General features: G+C 50.6%; 6 protein-coding genes across 6 annotated transcripts; 2 read left to right on the top strand and 4 right to left on the bottom strand.

Moving 5' to 3' along the window:
- Positions 1-270: 270 nt before the first annotated feature.
- Positions 271-4,415, bottom strand: BO83DRAFT_147808 (peroxidase/cytochrome P450 family protein). Its single transcript, XM_025526216.1, has 8 exons — positions 4,184-4,415; positions 3,701-4,018; positions 3,549-3,646; positions 3,449-3,497; positions 3,202-3,394; positions 964-3,142; positions 757-883; positions 271-677 (listed from the first exon to the last, which is right to left on the bottom strand). Exons 2-8 carry the CDS (start codon positions 3,965-3,967, stop codon positions 348-350), a joined length of 3,243 nt encoding a protein of 1,080 aa, XP_025383531.1. The 5' UTR covers positions 3,968-4,018; positions 4,184-4,415; the 3' UTR covers positions 271-347.
- A 1,861-nt stretch (positions 4,416-6,276) lies between these two features.
- On the top strand, positions 6,277-7,851 carry BO83DRAFT_411596 (trans-2-enoyl-CoA reductase (NADPH) TSC13). The gene is made up of 3 exons (XM_025534324.1): positions 6,277-6,494; positions 6,572-6,787; positions 6,849-7,851. The coding sequence occupies exons 1-3, from the start codon at positions 6,461-6,463 to the stop codon at positions 7,526-7,528; spliced, it is 930 nt and encodes a 309-aa protein (XP_025383530.1). The 5' UTR covers positions 6,277-6,460; the 3' UTR covers positions 7,529-7,851.
- Positions 7,852-7,864: 13 nt separating this feature from the next.
- Positions 7,865-9,442, bottom strand: BO83DRAFT_382228 (putative alpha-1,6-mannosyltransferase subunit). Its single transcript, XM_025532187.1, has 3 exons — positions 9,027-9,442; positions 8,522-8,955; positions 7,865-8,339 (listed from the first exon to the last, which is right to left on the bottom strand). Exons 1-3 carry the CDS (start codon positions 9,316-9,318, stop codon positions 8,109-8,111), a joined length of 957 nt encoding a protein of 318 aa, XP_025383529.1. The 5' UTR covers positions 9,319-9,442; the 3' UTR covers positions 7,865-8,108.
- A 433-nt stretch (positions 9,443-9,875) lies between these two features.
- On the bottom strand, positions 9,876-10,911 carry BO83DRAFT_382227 (mitochondrial 54S ribosomal protein bL28m). Its single transcript, XM_025532186.1, has one exon. It carries the CDS (start codon positions 10,793-10,795, stop codon positions 10,157-10,159), a length of 639 nt encoding a protein of 212 aa, XP_025383528.1. The 5' UTR covers positions 10,796-10,911; the 3' UTR covers positions 9,876-10,156.
- Positions 10,912-11,035: 124 nt separating this feature from the next.
- Positions 11,036-12,984, top strand: rvb1 (RuvB family ATP-dependent DNA helicase pontin). Its single transcript, XM_025528797.1, has 4 exons — positions 11,036-11,328; positions 11,410-11,629; positions 11,688-12,235; positions 12,296-12,984. Exons 1-4 carry the CDS (start codon positions 11,185-11,187, stop codon positions 12,758-12,760), a joined length of 1,377 nt encoding a protein of 458 aa, XP_025383527.1. The 5' UTR covers positions 11,036-11,184; the 3' UTR covers positions 12,761-12,984.
- A 111-nt stretch (positions 12,985-13,095) lies between these two features.
- Positions 13,096-14,791, bottom strand: BO83DRAFT_323132 (uncharacterized protein; the record flags this gene model as incomplete). The annotated part of the gene is made up of 3 exons (XM_025527920.1): positions 13,096-13,743; positions 13,795-14,525; positions 14,578-14,791. The coding sequence occupies 3 exons, from the start codon at positions 14,789-14,791 to the stop codon at positions 13,096-13,098; spliced, it is 1,593 nt and encodes a 530-aa protein (XP_025383526.1).
- Positions 14,792-15,388: the final 597 nt, after the last annotated feature.

Genomic DNA, 15,388 nt, shown 5'->3' with positions numbered 1-15,388 from the left:
CTATCCCATAGCCATGTGGGCTATTAGTAGGCCTATCTAGGAAGCTGAAACTCCCAATGAGCATAGCTCCACAGGAGCATTATGATTCGGGGAATATCGTGTTTTGTTCGGGAGTGAACGCATACAGGTGGGGTGAATGACAAACAGGAGTTGCATGAGTGACGTCTACCAACAGAGGCTTCGGTGAGGAAGTATTATGTTGTCCCCACTACTATTACTTGAGTGGTTTATGCAAACGTGTGCGTTGGAAATAAAATATATTATTATACCAATGAAGAACTGTTATACACATTAGTCGTTCCCGCCTCAGCTATCAATTCATCCATCCCCATGATTCATCAACACTTTTAGTTCGTAGCAAGACTTGGCAGATCGCCATCCCATTGGATCTTCATGGTCGATGGGAATGGCCAATAGCTGCTTTGGTCTGCAGTCATATACATCGAAATCCCTCCAGGTCCAGCAATCCTCTTCAGTTGGCCTTGAGACCCAGGAGCCCGCCGGAGGTTGTCTAGACGTCCCACCACCCTGAGCATTGTCGTGAGAGCCAGCTTACAGATGCCCATGCCTAGGCATTGATGAGGCCCAAATCCAAAGTGGGCGTACAGGCTCATGTCGCGGTCAAGCTTGACCTTCTCCGGCTCGGGAAAGCTGCGGGGATCCATGGAAGCCGAGACCTGCAAAGAGGAAAGAAGGTGAGTTAATGTCTGCTAACTCCGGGGAACTTTCCACTGAAGGAAGCTTAACGCTACTTACTAGGTTGCATAGTACACTTTGGCCGGGCTTCAAAGTATACTTTGACCCACCGTCATCAACGACAGTAGGCTTCGCGACCAGTCGCGGCAAGCCGACGGACGATCGCAACCGAGCTCCTTCCATGAAGCTGAAGATGTGTCAGTATGTCTTTGCGAACCACTCAATGAATATGATTAGTGGCATTTTCGGAGTTCAGGGAGAGCTTACTATCGTAAAAGAAGGGAGTCAGCCTCGGATGTATCTTCTTGGGCAAGTCGTTTGATGTCGGGCAAATGAACGGATCCTTCATCTGACAGGTAGTAATCAAGGCATTGCGAGAAGAGTTGGGCTTGGTTTGCTACCATGCCACCCGCTGTTGGTAACAGATGTGTCCAGACAATGTCGGCTGGAGGAATATTGCTGTGCAGCAGACGCTGGATCATGTGTTCGCCGTATTCACTGAGGACATCGTGCCGGTGCAGACTGCTAACGATGTTTGCGATGAAGCCGGCCTTGTTGACAAAGTCAACATTGGCCATGGTCAGATCCCCGAGCTGTTGAGTCACATCGCGGGCAGTGTGGTTCAGCTGGAATGACGTTCCAACATCGGCATCGTAGAAAATGGAGGCGAAGACAAGTGCCAATATTTCGTACAATTCAGCCTCGGTAAAAATGCCCCTGGGATTAGACTCAGTCTTCAGGGGCAGAGAGAATACGTTTGCGCAGAAATGGACCTGGGCGAAATTTGCGACATCTCGAACGATATCGACCTGATTGGTTCCGCCCAGCTTGTAAGAATGCTGGCGCAGGAGCTTTATGGTGATATCCTCATAGAATCGCTTCACCTCACTCTCCCACTTGTCGCGGTACAGGGCCGAGCCCATCATCCGGCGCGATGCAGCGTTGGGTGGCTTGTCACCCGACAGCATGAAATCCCGACCATAAGGGTGATTGTTGTGGCGCATCAAAAATTCGATCTTGCTTCCCCAAGTTACCTTAAACGCCTCTTGGTCGTTGAGAACTGAAATACAGGCCGCATTAGAGCTGATGAATTGCGGCGTAGGCGTATAGCTCGGCCGGCCCCAGCTGTAATCCTGAGCAACCGAGAGCTTCTCAAGGATCTTCTTGTTCTCAGATGGAATGACCAGAGGAAAGTGTGCGTAAATTGAATCTCCTTTGAAGTGATTGGGGAACGCACGCAGCACCAGTTTGTAAAAGACCTGCCCTTGGTCAACCGAGTCCTGAGGCTGTATTTCGTTATAGGCCCAGTTCGTGAGATGCTTTGGTGTGTAATCAACAGTATAGAAACGGTCGCCACGGACAAGGGAAACCGCATCGGAGAGAATGGCCCTTGATATCGTGAAGTTTGTGCACAAACCGCTTCCAGGTATCAATGCGTCTTTCGTAGCCTCGACGATAACACCGGGATACATCTCCACCAGGTCAGGTTCATCATACAAATTCTTGAGCTGGGCAGCAATGTATGGATCAGGATTGATTTCCTCGAAGGTCTTGTAGGGCGCAAGGTCGAAAAACTTGCGGAATTCGTTCAGGGTAGCCAAGTTCCAAGAACGCGCCTGCAAAATACCGAGGGCCTCGATATTTCTGAAGACTGATGGAATGTTACCGGCACCAAAGGCACCGGCACAATCCTCAACGCCATCCGCAAACATGTTTGCAAGGTCGTCATCATCAAAGGCGCCATCTGCATTACGCTGTAATCCAGCAAATGGACGGTCCGGGGGCTGCTCTGGTAAGCTTGCTTCCCACTTGGCCACGCCCCTAAGAAACTCCGGTAACGAAACATTGTTGGGATCCTTTCCTGGAAACAGATCTTTGTACAGATCCTGTGTCCATTTCTCGTCACGCTGGGATATGCAAGCATGCCAGCGGTAGACGAGATTAAATTCAGCAGACACCTGGTTTCCGGTGGCTTCCGCTGGAGCGCTTCCTAGCAAGCTATCCTGGATATCAGCTCGGGGATCTAAGCTCCACAGACTGTCTGTTCGATTGATATTCAATATGGTCCGGACGTAGTCCTTGAGGATGATGTTTATGTATAGACCACACGTGACCAATCGACCAGTCTGGAAGAGATCGTTGTCGTATCTCGTGCTGGCGTCGACATCAGACTCATCTGGCTTGGTAAAACGGCCGCCTTCATTGATAGTCGCCAAATTTTCGACAACATAGTTGTGGAAGCGGTTGAACATCAGCAGAAGCACGCCGACGCCAGGAGGGAAACCGAGAACTCGTTTGCTGGAAAAGCAGTCCGGCTTGAGTTTTCCATCCTTGAAAGTCCTGACGAGGTTCTGCTCGTCTTGATTGTTGCCATAGAGAGGTGAAAGATCCAAATACGAGGAGGTCTTGTTCAGAGTATAATCATTGCGATCCGTTTGGAACAGATCTTTGATCATGTCAGTTGGAAGATCTTGTAAGACCAAGGATGATGTAAGCAATACTTACCGTGAATAATGACGGAAGCGAGGTAAAACAAGACACTGGATATCTTGTTCGGATGCTCCTTGTATTCCTTTCTTTCCAGGAGGGACTCGAAAAGCGTGCTCGGATCCGGCAGCGAAGGCGACTGAACAGTTGTTGGCCGTACAGACCTGGCGTAGTGGCTACCAGCTGCTCCAATATGAGGCCAGAGGAAGTTCTGTCAATGGAGAGTTAACAAACACCTTCCAGCAGGGTTCCGGGCGCACTATACATTTCCTGACCCATCGGCCTTGCGGTAAGAAGAATCCCGGCCTAGGTATCTACATTCCTCAATCAGTGTCATGTATAATGTCATATCACAACAAACTTACGAAATCGGAGGATGTTCCAGATCATTCCAGAGCTGCTTGAGGAAGGTGTTCGTCAAGTCCTTCCCACTCTTAGAAGTCGAAGGGAGCCCGGCAGCAAGCTGGACTCGGTCAGACGGACTCAACTGGCTCAGAAGGCAAGAGTAAGCACTTACCTGAATGACTCGCTCCATTATATAATGTCGATCATCGACTGGTTGACCTGTTACAGAATCCTTAACGACCTCCAGCAGGGCCTTGATATCAGTAAGGTCGACATGGCTGAGGTCCTTGACAATTCCCGTCTGAGCAGGCTCAGTGACATAGGTCCCGTTTCCAGTCGCCGTAGGTAGAGGCCGCAAGGATGCCGAAATAGCCTTCTCAACCTGGGAAATTGTGCTCCCAATGCCGTTAAGAATGGAATGATTATTTGAGCCAGACATTGCGTATAGGGCTAATATTATACAAGTCGATGTCCAAGAGGTACAATGCCGCTGCATACGCGAAAAGCCAAGATCAGCATGATGTCCCGATTATGCTTAACCTCGACTCTACAAATAAGAAGAAAGAGGGGTCGATAGATCTCCATCTCATGATTCTAGGACTATGGATTGTCCCAAACAAGACCCACCTCATGAAGTCATAGAAAGGTTGCTCACCTTGGGAGTCTAGACGTTCTGGAACCGCGCCGGCTACCAAGGAATGCGAACGGCGAGGACGTTGAGTTGCGGGGAAAGAACTTAGGTAAACAAGAAGGGTATCAGTATAGACAAGAATGAATTCCCTTGATGATGGGAGTTGAGGTATATACTATGAAGCAGGGGACTCAATGCGAGAATGCGCATGAAAAAAGTTGGGGGAGATTAAGCAAGGAAAGATATCCAGAGAAACGGTCTTTATAGGGACTTGTCAGCGTCATAGCAGCGGCCGAAGAGAGGAACAGCCGAGTCGGCAACCCCGAAGCGAATGATTAATACTACTAAATGTCCACGGAGCGATAGCAGACACTGGGCGTCCTGTCCGTAACGAGAAATACCCCATTGGACGTGACAGGCGAGCCAGAGAGACTTCTGATTCGCGTGCATGAGACATGACCTGGGCGCAGTTCACACCGTATGCAAGGCTAACAGGTGGATGCGGACTATGATCGAACGTGCTTTAGCACCAAACTCTCGATGGGTGGCCTTATCCACACTCTAGACAAGACGTATGGCGTGCGCAGCCGAAGCAAGATACGAGGGATAGTCATGGATGGATGGGATGGACCGTATCGTGAGGCTGGCAGACCAGACCCCGACAAACCAGACTGGCGGGGGACTTTCAATTTCAGCCGGGCAAAAATCCGGTCGATCTGCGGCTGGAGCTTCAAGTTAGCGAAGGCGGGTGGGAAGAGCTGAAAAAGAATGCCAGAAGATCTTGCAAATCCAGCGCACTGTATTATTATTCCCCACCCTGCTATTCTATCGCGTTCTCTCGGGGACCTGTGCTCGATCCAAAGTTTGCGAGGTGCCTTTGACACCTGGTCGGGGTTACTTGTACTTCATCGGGTAATGGTTGACAATACGGTCAATTCGGGGATCGGAGGGGAAGGGATCTTAGAGTATAGAGAGATCCTATCAGAGCACCTCCCTTTCATTCCCACCGATGTCAGTGGGTAATAGTATCTAGTGGCCAGCACGAACTGCATGGATAGTCTGGGTTTGGGATGTGGTGAGTGGTAAGTGAGTTGCTGTCAAGTGAGTGTGGGCTGGGCTGCTGCTTGGTACGGGGTAGTAGATGAAGGTATGCCGCTAGCACCGAGCTAAAGACGGAGGTGCTAAATGGGCGGGGGCAAAAAGTGAGGAAAGGCTGGCTGACTGACTGGGACTAAGGCGCCACTATGTACATAGTACACACTGTCGGATGAAGCTGAACACTACTCTATCAGGTCTAGCCAGCCCCGGTAAGTGACCTCGACAATCAGGACAATCGTAGCGGGCGCATATGTTTGGCTGACTTGCTGATACACAATGCTGTTCATAATTTTCAGTCTTGATTAATTTCTGATGTCTCCAATTACGCCATCTCCTTCTGTTTTATTTTCATTACCGGCAATACTTCATTGATTGCAAGGGTCCCAAGTCAAAGATTGTTCCGACATATGAGTGCATACTAGTGTGTAAGTAGTACTAACAACCCCCAACCAAGAAAGAAAAAAAAAGGAAAAGAAATTTAGAATAATGCGGTGGGATCCACTCACTCGGCGAATGGCATAATTCTTGGATTGCTGATATGTCAAATGCTCTGTAACAACAAGCCATGTGAGATGCAGTAAGAAGATAGCACATTGTAGCGGGAAAGGAAAAAATAATAATTCACAAAGGAAGAATGGGAAAACCAAAAAACCAAAACCAATATACTTAGTAAGATAGGTAAGAACAGGGAAGGGCCTTTGAGGACTCTCTGTCAGCGTGACTGTGACGGGAGAAGTACCGGATTGGAATTGTTTGTCCCTAACTATAATGTACGCAGATAGCACTAGTCTCGTAAGGACTAGTTAACAATCCTTCCGGGAAACAAAAGCATACCCTTATTTTGCAGGAGTACCGAGAGTAGTAGTTCAGCAACCAAAAGTTTGTGACCCCGGCAGATCGTCCCACGTGATGCTTCGCGGGCCGAGGAAGGAATGCCTGGGGTCTTAGTGGTGTATTAGTCTGGATACACTAAGCAGCTCACTAGTCCGCAATGGCCTCTTGACTAGCCGCGTTTTGCTGAGCAACTTCTCAACAAGTCTGTCGCTTCCGATAACCGGGTACACCTGCGCCATCAATACCATCTTCCTCGTATACGAACCCTGGCACTGTTCTCTCACCTCAGCTCACGTGGCATAATCCTCAGATATCATTCTCTGTGACTGCCGGGTCATTACGAGCTTGCGTGTCTTCAGCCCAATCCCCATGGCGTCCCTGACTCTAGTTGTTGAGCCCCGGGGTAAGTTTCCTGGCCACCATCAGTCAAGGTCAATTGATATGTCCGAACCCAACTGACATTGGCTCCCCATCCTCTAGGCAAACCCATCAAGAAGCTTCCCAAGCAGGTTCAGGTGTCCTCCAATGCCTCAACTGCCGAAATCTACAACAAGCTCGCGGAAGCCTCGGGCTTCTCCATCCACCGTCTCCGGATCACCAAGGGTAGCGATCGCACTGTAGTCCCCAACTCCAAGGACTCAACTGTCGACGGAGTCGGTCTCAAGGAAAAGAGCGTCTTGCACGTCAAAGATCTCGGTTAGTAGATACACCACCGCCGTATCCCACCTCACTCACTAATAATCCCCATAATCTTCAGGCCCCCAACTTGGATGGCGCACCGTCTACATTATCGAATACCTCGGACCGCTCTTCATTCCGGCTCTCTTCCTCTTCCCCCTCCGTCCATATGTCTACTTTAACTTCGACAAGCCACTTCCCGACCCATCGCAGTTCCAGCTCCTGGTCTGCGCCCTCCTGACCATCCACTTCATCAAGCGCGAATACGAAACCGTCTTCGTCCACCGTTTCAGCAATGCCACCATGCCCGCGCGCAACATCGTCAAGAACAGCGGCCACTACTGGGTCCTAGCCGGCCTGAACATCGCCTACTGGGTCTTCCGTCCCGATTCCCCCGCCGCCACCATCCAGGACTCCTTCCTCCTCTACAGCGGCCTGGCATTGTTCATTTTCGGCGAGCTTGCGAACCTAAACGCTCACCTTGTGCTACGCGACCTGCGCCGTCCCGGTACCACGGAGAGAGGCATTCCCTCCGGATTTGGCTTCAACGTCGTCACCTGCCCCAACTACTTCTTCGAGGTTGTCAGCTGGGTGGGTATCTACCTGCTGAGCGGAATGAGCTGGAGTGTCCTGTTCTTCATTGTCGTCGGTACCGTTCAGATGGCTCTCTGGGCCAAGAAGAAGGAGCGCCGCTACCGCAAGGAGTTCGGTGACAAGTACAAGCGCAAGCGCTATGTTATCCTGCCTGGTCTGTACTAGACAAGAGCATGTTGCTTTGAGTAAAAGTACTATGCGTAACGTGCGAGGTTGTCAACCTCGCATGCATTTGTCTTGGCATTGGTTAAGGTTCACCCGGGACCTTGCATGTACCTCGACTGCGTTCGGGGTTAAGGTGTGGTGAGAAATGAATGGTTCTCGACATCCGAGAAGATTACGGCGGAGTTTGTTCTCTGCATGACAGTTTTGTCCTTCGATGTGTAACCTATTACGATAGATTATAGTCCGGTTATTAGTTATTTTACGAGAGTTATGCGGAGGGTTCTAGTTATTGACGTGGACGAATAATAATCATTTTTAATTTGAAGCAATAATGCTATTGGATTGCGAGGTATGGAGTAGTAGGTAACTCATGTAGCATCGGAATGAATGCGCTCGCTTCTCTATGGGATTAATATCACAGCACCAGAGGTCCGAAGGACAATTTGATCAAATAGAACTCCCAACACCAATGGAAAATCAAAACCATACCCAAACTCCCCCCAAAAGATAAGGTGGACGTTACATTTAAAAAAGCGAATATAAGAAGACAGAAGAGAGAAAGAAAGAGAGAAGAACGAGGTTACTCGTTCTTCATCTTCCCTGCCCAAAGCCGATAATACGGCTCCATTTCCTTCTCGCAACTCCGCTTCGTGTCGGTGTCACAGCCAAGGAACCGAATGACGAAGTCACCATCCTTATAGACGCCGTCCACAGAAGCTCCGTTCGAATCCTTGCTGTAGGAATTGATGGTCCGCTGTGGAACCAGTGCCAATCTGGCCAAGATGGTCGGGTGCCATTGCACAATGTGATCCTGATGACGTGGGTTAGTTACTTAGTCTGGTGACACGGGTAAAAAAGCAAATAAAAAGCAAAAGAAAAAAAAAAGAAAAAAAGAAAGGAACAGAATTTGATAAAGCGAGCATCATATTAGAGGTATACGGTGCATAATGAAAGTTTAGGGATGGAAGAAACGTAATCTGCCACCTCACTTACCAGAACGTGGGTCTCGGCCTTCGCAAAGTTATAGCTAATGTACAGAGGGTCGAACCAGAAGTCGAGGAAGTATTTGGCAAAGTCGCCCTGTCGAAGGAGGAAGCTACCGGAGCTCAAATCCTCCGCATCGGTGGTCATAATGAGATCGACATCTTGGGGCTGTAGATGCGAGAATGTCTTGATGATGCTATCGGGAGGTACGACGGAGACGTCCTTGAGCATGAGGGATTCGAGACGATCGCTGTCGAGGACGTGCGATTCAAGTGATTTGCTCGGGTTCATTATTAGAGCATGAGCGTCTAGGTGGAAGAAGTACTTCGAGTAGGGGTTTGAGGCCATCGCGTGACGGAGGGCTGGGAGGACGGCCCAGGACTTCGGGGCGTTATCGAGGACAGTTTCATAGTCGGACACGTTGGCGAAGAAGTTCGTATAGCCTGGATTGCAATTATAAGACATTTGAAGTTACTCAACACGAGGGAAGTGACTGGGGTTATTGTCGCCTTACCATGTCGCTTAGCATAGTCCTCTCTGTTCTTGACGATCTTCTGAATGTATTCGTTACTCCAAGCCGTCCGGTCTAGAACGGTGACGACGACGATGCTGGATGTCCCTGCTGGTACGGCGGGGGCCCCTGTACTTGTGTAGAAGAACTGGGAGAGAAGGAAGAAGACGGCGAGCAGGGAAAAGCCCAGGATGGCGACTGCTTTGAGCTGTTTCCTGCGCTGGAGTGAGATTCGCGACGAGCGAGCGTACGGAGGGGTTATCGGAGTCCTCCGCGGAGGCAGGGCGAACTGCATGATGGGTGTATTTGTCCCCAGCGAGTAGATGCTGGGCGACTGTAAAGGATGTAAAGATAGTCAATTGCAGCTCCGATAGATCAGGACATTCTAGCACGTAGTATGAGCTTGGAGCGGAGGCAGCATCAATCGCTTGTAACTGATCCGGCTTCACGGGCTCCTCTGCCGGATCCGGAAATGCGCCCGCGGATCTTTGTTGGTCCGAAAGATCGTAGCATTCCAGGGACAAAGCCGATGACCTTGCAGATTGGCTATTAATTGAGACATTCCAAGGCCAGCGACGATGATTATTAATGGTTGGCTCATTATGAAGTAAGGTTGTGGTTGTTTAATGTCTATGTATAGATACGGTGTCTTCCCATCTGGGCATATGAGATCCCGCACATATTCCTGCTGATGTATTGCATCCCAAACTACAAAGTAGCTTCCAGGGCCACTGGTAGCCTTCTGCGCGGTGTTAGATCAGTGTATATATGAAGACGGTTATTGGTCCATGTAACTTTACCACGTCGAGGGCTAATCTGCAAGTAGTATGTCTGCATTAGTCCCTTCAACGCCATGTGCACACCAAGGTCAATTAATCCAAATCGCATTGGTAACATATAAATACACTGAAGAGCGAATCACGCAAATCCAAGCAGTCCATGCAAGATCTAAATAGCAGCTGTACAGTCGTCTTTTTCACCATCCGAGATATAGTATGAAAGCGGTATGCAGACGCTGTCGACCATGACCAAAGAAATAATAATACAACAGACGCCCATCCGTTGGTCACCAGATAATCAATCGAGATTGACCGTCCCAAATCGACTTTGCTAGAGACTTGCCCTGTAGGTCTCTAGTATTGTTTCTCGTTGTACGTTGGCTTCGTGATCTCCTTAATATTCGTCTCCGCCTCCACCTGCGCCTTGATCTCGTCCTCCTTCTGCTTCACCCATTCCTCGAACGTAGGAGGTTCGGGCATACCAAGCTTTTTCCGCTCCTCCCGGAATCTCTCTTGAATCTTCGGCGTCTGCATGATCTGCCACCGCAACTCCCATCCAAAGATACCCATCTCCCTGATGCGGCCCGGGCGGTCGCTCAGAAGGTAGTTGTCGAGGCCACCGGCCTTCCGGATCGTGCGCAGCGCCTTGCGCGTGACCTTGATGAAGAGATCCTTTTCGAGTGCTTCGCTGTAGAGCTTCTTCCGACGAACGTTGGGCTTCCAGAATCGGCGGGTCTTGCCCTCGTTGCGGCCTTGTGAGATCTTGTTTCCGAATTGGATCATCGCGCCTCCGTAGAGACCGGAGTTGGATTGCTTGAAGACATAGTTCGGGCCGTAGGGGTAAGGAGGGATGTAATCCGGCAATTGTTTCGTCTTCTGTGCCGCCAATGTCGTGGAGAAGGAACGTTTGGAGGTCGTGAGGGAAAGGTTGCGAAAAGCCGCAGAGAGGGAGAACGGAAGGGACATGGTCGAACGAGTCTGTAAACCCGCCATTGTGTAGATCAAAAGGTCGAGAGGCAGTCGACCATGACAGGGAATTGGCCGAGAAGAAGAAGAACAGGTGCCGGCAGAGCACAGCAACAGCGGACGAGATAGTTGGAGATAGGCGTGGACCGTCCAAGCACCGGATGGTGAAAGAATTTGGGGGTCGCGGCTGACCGCCTTGGCCACGGCCGGCTATCATTGATCGATCCTCCCCAGCTGCGCTTGAATTTCGGCCAGAAGCAGCTGCATCCAGACTCAACTTCCCTTTCATCGTCTCTAGCTTTCTCTGATCCTGTCAGCTCTTCCTACTTCTCCTGTGCCTTCCTCCTTACCGAACCTTTCTATCCCACCACGATCGCATATCTGTGGCTTCCGAGTGAGGTCGCAATCCCTTCACCATGGTCCAAATTAGTGAAGTGAAGGGCAACTCGCGCGAGAACAGAACCGCAGCCCACACGCATATCAAGGGTCTTGGTCTACGACAAGATGGCACTGCAGAGGCTTCAGGAGACGGTTTTGTTGGACAGGCAACTGCCCGTGAGGTACGCGACAACATTGCCGCCCAGAACCCTCGTTTTCCAGGCCCATGAGCTTTGTACTAACCTGAGGGATTGACATAACAGGCATGCGGTGTCGTTGTTGACTTGATCAAGGCGAAGAAGATGGCCGGTCGGGCTGTCCTCCTGGCTGGTGGACCCGGAACTGGAAAGACTGCCCTGGCCCTCGCCGTGTCGCAGGAGCTGGGAACCAAAGTCCCGTTCTGTCCGATCGTTGGCAGTGAGATTTATTCGGCTGAGGTCAAGAAAACAGAGGCGCTCATGGAGAACTTCCGGAGGGCAATCGGTACGCGATCTATGCCATTCTGACGCGAACAACCCAATAGACTCTAATGCATCGATAGGTCTCCGTGTTCGCGAAACGAAGGAAGTATACGAAGGTGAAGTGACGGAACTCACCCCCGAAGAGACGGAGAACCCTCTGGGAGGATACGGACGCACGATCAGCCATCTCATCATCGGTCTGAAGTCCGCCAAGGGTACCAAGAAGCTGCGCCTGGACCCTAGCATCTACGAAGCCATCCAGAAGGAGCGTGTCACCGTGGGAGACGTCATCTACATCGAAGCGAATACTGGAGCCTGCAAGCGTGTCGGACGCTCCGACGCCTACGCCACCGAGTTCGATCTTGAAGCTGAGGAATACGTGCCCGTACCGAAGGGAGAGGTCCACAAAAAGAAGGAAATCGTTCAGGATGTGACACTGCACGATCTGGACATGGCCAATGCTCGGCCCCAGGGTGGACAGGATGTGATGAGCATGATGGGCCAGCTCATGAAGCCCAAGAAGACCGAGATTACGGAGAAGTTGCGCCAGGAGATCAACAAGGTCGTCAACCGCTACATCGACCAGGGTGTCGCGGAGCTCGTTCCCGGTGTCCTCTTCATCGACGAGGTAAATCATCCTAGCCCTTCCCTGCCTTACCTCACATTCGTTTGCTTACCCCACTCCTAGGTTCACATGCTCGACATTGAATGCTTCACATACCTCAACCGGGCCCTTGAGTCCTCTATCTCCCCCATTGTCATCCTTGCCTCTAACCGCGGAAATACCGTCATCCGCGGCACCGACGACATCTCCGCCGCCCACGGCATCCCTCCCGACCTTCTCGCCCGTCTCCTCATCATCCCCACCCACCCTTACTCTCCCGATGAGATCAAGACCATCATTCGCCTGCGCGCCAAGACGGAAGGCCTCAGCATCACCGACCCCGCCCTGGACAAGGTCTCCGAGCACGGCAGCAAGGTCAGCTTGCGGTATGCCCTGCAATTACTTACCCCAGCTAGCATCCTCGCCAAGGTAAATGGACGCCCAGGCGGCATCGAGGAAGCCGACGTGGCAGAGTGCGAAGACCTGTTCCTTGATGCGCGGAGGAGCGCCACGATCGTGAACCAGGATAGTGAGAAGTATCTCAAATAAGGGGAACGTGGCTCACCACTTGGCTGGATTTTTGGAGAACAGGCAAGACGGGGTGTGAAGAGAAAACAACCGAAAGAAACAAACACATACAAGAAAGCAATATGTATACCATGTCTGCAGGTTTTTATTATATTTTCCTAACTAAACCGGGAAGAGCCATTGCTTTTTCTGTTACGAATGAGCTATTTTACGTTAATGTCAACTACTAGTATTAGGGATTCTATTTTCAACCTCCAGAAACAAGTTCGTAATATTTCTTGTCTAGTAATTGTCATATAACGTCCCAAGGCTCTTCCCTCTAAAAAAGAAACTGAAGAATAAGAATGAAAACATCATCAAGACCACTTTTTACCACTAGTGGCAGCATTGCACACCGGTCTAAACCTCATCTTCGCCTTCCCAGCGGCGCCCGGCAAAGCCCTCAAGAGAACCAAAAAAAATCTCAGAATAAGAAAATAAACATGAAGCAGGCGAATAATCGTCCGGATCACATTATCTCTCAAGCCGAGGCTCGGAGGAGGCCCTGATGCAGCCGCCTCCAAGGGATCCTGGTGAAATTGCACGTGGAACGGGGCCTCGGCGCCTAAATCCTGGATGGCGATCCTGAGACCAGCCGTGATGGCATCTTCTAGGTGTCCGCGTCCTGTCCAGCAGAAACCGTAACTTAGTCCACGTTTGCTTTGGATGGTGGGGAGATGATGTTGTGCTATCAGGGTCTGGGTACTTGGCTCCGGATCGGTGAACTCCCATACACCTTGCACGTGGCTTGGGTGCGGTGGGGTGAAGGGGTTTAGGGTGATGTATATGGGGCCGAAGAGGTGGGGTGGGATGCTGTCGAGGAAGTTGGCGATGTAGCTGAGACTGGAAATGTGGAATGTGGTGGTGGTGGTGGTAGTGTTGCTTGGTTGGGTTTGCCAGTCTGGGTTGCTGGGGCCTAGGATGTAGTTGCAGGCGGGGCCGGGGTCTTCGACGTTGGGCATGAGCTGGTTTGTGAGGTTAGCAGGGCATATATAAGGGAAGTAGATGGGACGCACAAGAGGGTCAGAATGTAAAACAGAGATGTTTCTGGTTGAGCCTAAACTTCGGATGATCCCCTTTTCTTGCTCATCTGCGAGCGATCCCAGTATCTTGATAGTCTCCTGGCCGTTCACGGCGAAGACTATATGGTTGAAAAACAGTTCTTCGCCTGCAGATGTCATGATACCGAACTTCTTTCCATATTGAACAATCTCTGTTACTCTAGTCTTGAGATGAACTTTCGAGGAGGGAAAGCTTTTGGTCATGGTCTGGATGAACTGGTTCACCCCTGGTCCGATGCGACGCCAGTTTGGCAAGGCTTGACGGGGTTTCAGCAGCTGGTGATGATACAGGGCCTGGACGAGGGCTTTCGCAGGAACCCGTGGCAGGAACTTCCCCGCATTCGTGCTCCACAGAATGGACAGCAGTGGGGCTAGGTAGTTCTCGATAAAGGTATTGGAGTACTCTTCGCCTGCGAGGTACTCATGCGAGGATAACGACTGGGGATCCGTGGGTTTACAAGCCTCAAAGCCGGGATCGAGTACATCCACGGCCATGTATTTCAGCCAAATAGCATCGCACAGTATGCGATAGGTTTCTAAGTTGCAAAGTGTCCATGGACGAAGAAGAATGCTTTTCAGTATGCTACCACACCATTGAAAACTGTCAATCCCATCCGTAGCCCCAAAGGAGAACGGAGCCTTGACACTGGTTATCCCAAGGTAGTCTAACAACGAAACGAGGTTTGCTGAAGATGTGCATTAGTCAAGAAAGATATGGGCTGGGAAGTTGCCACTAACGAGAAGCCCCGGCATTGAAATTGGGAGAACTTGTATTCACATCAACTCGCTGACCATTATGCTCAAAGGGCAGGGCATTTACGCGCCCACCAAGAGAGTCTGAGGCTTCAAATAAATGAACATCATGGGCGGAATTTTGCAACGCCCAGAAGGTCGTGATACCCGTACAACCGCCCCCTATAACAGCAACCCGCTCAGGCTGAAAGGGCGGCATGAAAACAACAGCTGTCAGCGGCTAACCTTGCCATAGAGCAGGCCAACCTGAGAGAATGAAAAGAATTTATCGGCACGAACTTGGCGCGCTGGGATGCTGATTCAAGACCAGGCTCAGTGTCTAGTAGACAGCTTAGAAAGATTGTATAGTACTCCTTGCCCTATCCGGAGATACTGGGATAGGGAACATTGGAGTGGTAAGGTAGCAGAGCAGTCTCAGAGAAAGATCGAAGACAGGGTGACGACAGGTTTATCAAGACAACCATGTGCGCTCAGATCCCAACCTGCTACGCGCTCTGGTCCTCATGTGGCGGCCAAATGTGATCGCATCAGATGACAGACACAGCTAGGGCGACTCAGTCGAAGTATGCATGGAATGAATGTTCCTTGAGATTAAGGCAGATCTACCAAAAAGAGAGCCCAACCGTAAACTGGGGTATATATGTGACTTGTCACTAGTGAGGGGGGCCTAAGGAAATACGGCCATTATATGAGTCGAGGAGGAAGCTCCACCGATCTGAGACGGAAATAATGAGGGGGGCGAATCCTAGAGAAGTTAATTGACCACGAGTCAGGGGACCATTCTCCTCGAAGGAAT

Source organism: Aspergillus eucalypticola (assembly GCF_003184535.1).
Source record: "Aspergillus eucalypticola CBS 122712 chromosome Unknown BO83scaffold_33, whole genome shotgun sequence".
NCBI classification, from domain to species: domain Eukaryota; kingdom Fungi; phylum Ascomycota; class Eurotiomycetes; order Eurotiales; family Aspergillaceae; genus Aspergillus; species Aspergillus eucalypticola.
Note: the sequence above shows the minus strand (reverse complement) of the source record. Positions and strands in the feature narration are given on the sequence as shown.

What these genes read in the sequence shown, in the direction of transcription:
- BO83DRAFT_382228 (XM_025532187.1), bottom strand. Translation starts at nt 9,318, where the DNA reads ATGCAGTTCGCCCTGCCTCCGCGGAGGACTCCGATAACCCCTCCGTAC. An exon ending in GGACTATGCTAAGCGACATG is followed by an intron (nt 8,956 to 9,026) that starts GTAAGGCGACAA and finishes ATTGCAATCCAG; the next exon opens with GCTATACGAACTTCTTCGCC. An exon ending in AGGCCGAGACCCACGTTCTG is followed by an intron (nt 8,340 to 8,521) that starts GTAAGTGAGGTG and finishes CCACGTCATCAG; the next exon opens with GATCACATTGTGCAATGGCA.
- BO83DRAFT_411596 (XM_025534324.1), top strand. Translation starts at nt 6,461, where the DNA reads ATGGCGTCCCTGACTCTAGTTGTTGAGCCCCGGG. An exon ending in TCTAGTTGTTGAGCCCCGGG is followed by an intron (nt 6,495 to 6,571) that starts GTAAGTTTCCTG and finishes CCCATCCTCTAG; the next exon opens with GCAAACCCATCAAGAAGCTT. An exon ending in CTTGCACGTCAAAGATCTCG is followed by an intron (nt 6,788 to 6,848) that starts GTTAGTAGATAC and finishes CATAATCTTCAG; the next exon opens with GCCCCCAACTTGGATGGCGC.
- BO83DRAFT_382227 (XM_025532186.1), bottom strand. Translation starts at nt 10,795, where the DNA reads ATGGCGGGTTTACAGACTCGTTCGACCATGTCCCTTCCGTTCTCCCTC.
- rvb1 (XM_025528797.1), top strand. Translation starts at nt 11,185, where the DNA reads ATGGTCCAAATTAGTGAAGTGAAGGGCAACTCGCGCGAGAACAGAACC. An exon ending in GAACTTCCGGAGGGCAATCG is followed by an intron (nt 11,630 to 11,687) that starts GTACGCGATCTA and finishes ATGCATCGATAG; the next exon opens with GTCTCCGTGTTCGCGAAACG. An exon ending in GTGTCCTCTTCATCGACGAG is followed by an intron (nt 12,236 to 12,295) that starts GTAAATCATCCT and finishes CCCCACTCCTAG; the next exon opens with GTTCACATGCTCGACATTGA.
- BO83DRAFT_147808 (XM_025526216.1), bottom strand. Translation starts at nt 3,967, where the DNA reads ATGTCTGGCTCAAATAATCATTCCATTCTTAACGGCATTGGGAGCACA. An exon ending in TAATGGAGCGAGTCATTCAG is followed by an intron (nt 3,647 to 3,700) that starts GTAAGTGCTTAC and finishes GACCGAGTCCAG; the next exon opens with CTTGCTGCCGGGCTCCCTTC. An exon ending in AAAGTGTACTATGCAACCTA is followed by an intron (nt 678 to 756) that starts GTAAGTAGCGTT and finishes TCCTCTTTGCAG; the next exon opens with GTCTCGGCTTCCATGGATCC.